The 2,584-nt window shown below is 36.4% G+C and overlaps 1 protein-coding gene across 1 annotated transcript; it reads right to left on the bottom strand.

Annotated features, from left to right (window-relative positions):
* Positions 1-1,339: 1,339 nt before the first annotated feature.
* Positions 1,340-2,275, bottom strand: LOC132749212 (histone-lysine N-methyltransferase SETMAR-like). Its single transcript, XM_060738929.1, has one exon. It carries the CDS (start codon positions 2,273-2,275, stop codon positions 1,340-1,342), a length of 936 nt encoding a protein of 311 aa, XP_060594912.1.
* Between the last annotated feature and the right edge of the window lie 309 nt (positions 2,276-2,584).

Raw genomic sequence — 2,584 nt, 5'->3', positions numbered from 1 at the left:
GCTTATATGAAGACCCAGGTTCGGATAACGTTTGGACACCCTTGGTTCAAGGCCAAGTTCACTGTTTTTAAAAATTAAAAAAAAAAGGATTACAGATAATAACTTGTTTAGAAATGGAATAGTGTGGTCCACTTCGGTATATAGCAATCTTATATGAAGACCCAGGTCGGGATTGCTTATGGTCACTGTCACTAAAATAGATTTTGGACAATTATAAGAGTTAGGAATGAGATATTGTAATCAAACGTGGTATAAAGCAAGCTTATATGAAGACCCAGGTTGGGATTGCATTTAGATCCCTTTGGATCAAGGTCAATGTTACTAAAATAGAAAATGGTTTCTGGTTTTTATTGTTGTGTATACATGTTATGTGGTACTTTTAGTTTCTTCTATTTGGCCTTTTTTCAACTTAGGTGGTTCCAGTATTCCTTCTTGAATACTGTATAATCATACTCAGGATATGTTGCCTGCTTTTTAAATTTGTCTTTTGACGTCTTGTCTGTGATAGGCAGGCTTCATAACCTCGGATCCCCTTTCAAAATTCCATTTTATTTAGTTCCGTCCATAGTTTTCTCGTATAGGGCACACGTATGCTTTTACTTGGGGACCATACGCCGCTTTTCATGGAATGGCACTACTGTGTCACATTGTAGGTTCCATGATAATCGCCGTATGAACACATCTGCAGATGTCTCTAATTTCAAAATTTCACCACTTTTCGTGTTGAAATATTGAATTCTAATTAAGCCGGTACTTAGGGGCGTGGACGGTAACTTTCACTTTCCAGTACCGTCCATGAACAGGCTCAATCAAACCGAGCCTGTAACATTTTCAATTTTGTCATGTTGGGCTTTTTCTAGGGATTCTCTATTTCTCTATATCAAACATGGCATATTACAAGCTTATGATCCTAGCTAGACACCTATGTTAAAGGTCAAAGATAATGTTTAACGAACGTTTATACTCTGTTTACAAGGCAATTACATATTATAAAAAATTAACACGAACATAACATCATAACATAGGTCGATTTAAAATTTTGCTTTAGACTACATTTTTTAAGTCAAGGTGGTTGGTTAGAGCGGTTTGTATTTAAACGGTCAATGAGGCTAATTTGCTCAATTCGATTTACGAGGAGTATTCAAAAATTAGTGTCGGGGCTATAGTAAAATGAAAACTTTTAAAGCAACAACCATTTTTATTTTTTTAAACCTTCAAAGTAATATCCTTTGAACAATATACAGAGTTTCAAAAGTTTGATCCAATTTTGAAATGCTTTTTATAGTCTTCTTGAGGTATACCCCTACACAACTGATGTAATGCTGAACCAAGTTCATTTCTAAATGGTGCTGTAACGGCGACCCTGAAGGTGTTTCTTTAATCTTGGAAACAGGATGAAATCGCAGGGTGCCAAATCTGGCGAGTATGGTGGGAGATTAAGCACAGTTACACGTTTGCTCTCCAAGAATTTCTTAACAATGTCTGCCTTGTGTGGAGTAGCGTTGTCATGGAGTAGATACAGACCTCTCATACCAGTATTTGGACGACGTTTGCGATAATATTTGTCAACTTTGTTTAACACTATTCGTTTGTAAAACTTTGCAGTAACGGTACGACCTTTTGGAATAGGAACTTGTGTCACTACACCATGTATACCAAAGAACATGGCATACATAACCTTCTTTGTGCTAGTCATTCTTTTAGCTATACAGGGCCTACGGGTATGTTTGGTGGCCCATATCTTATTATTTACCTTCCGTGTGGGCTCAAAAAAGTGGAACCAGCTTTCGTCTCCAGTTACAATGTTAGAAAATTTACGATCGTTATATTTGGGAAACATCTTCAATAATTTCTTGGCACATTTTACACGCTCTTGCTTTTCAGTCAATAAATGTGGTATCCATCTGGCTGCAATCTTCTTAACTTTGAGGTGCTTCTTTAGAATCGTAAATGTACTTCCCGTTGAAGTGCCAGTATACTTAGCTATTTCAGAAACTGTATATCGAGCTTCTTTGTTAATGAGTTCTTGCACTTTTTTAATGTTGTTTTTGGTGACCACTGTGTGTTTTCTTCCCCTACCACTAGCATCGTTAAGTGACTCCGTTCCACTTTTAAACTTAACAATCCATCTTTGAACTGTCCTTTCACTAACCACAGATGGTCCATAAATACGACAAAGTTCTTTATGAATGGCTTCACCACTTAACCAAAATGTCATACGCGCTTTGATGTAAGCTCGAATTTCAACATTATTTACTGAATATTTTCCAGCCATTTTTATACGCAGTTGATCGAATATTCAACTTTCAACACTAAATTTCATAAAACGTGTGTGAATTGGGATACATGTATGATACACCGTTGGAAAGATAAAGAGTTGAATCGTATCATAATGTAACTTTGCACGTGATTCACGAAATAAACTTAGAGAAAAATGAGGCCCGTCACTAAATATTGAATGCTCCTCGTATGTAAGATTAGTAGGACCTAGCTTATCTTATTTCTGCTAAGTTTTGTGCGCCAGTTTAAATGAAGTAAAATTTTCACAGTGCTGTGGCGGGAATCAAAGTAACAAATTTCTCAA

This window comes from Ruditapes philippinarum, unplaced genomic scaffold, assembly GCF_026571515.1.
Source record: "Ruditapes philippinarum isolate M1 unplaced genomic scaffold, ASM2657151v2 ctg19054_1_1_1_1, whole genome shotgun sequence".
NCBI lineage: Eukaryota > Metazoa > Mollusca > Bivalvia > Venerida > Veneridae > Ruditapes > Ruditapes philippinarum.
Note: the sequence above shows the minus strand (reverse complement) of the source record. Positions and strands in the feature narration are given on the sequence as shown.

Coding starts and splice junctions, on each gene's coding strand:
- LOC132749212 (XM_060738929.1), bottom strand. CDS start 2,275: ATGGCTGGAAAATATTCAGTAAATAATGTTGAAATTCGAGCTTACATC.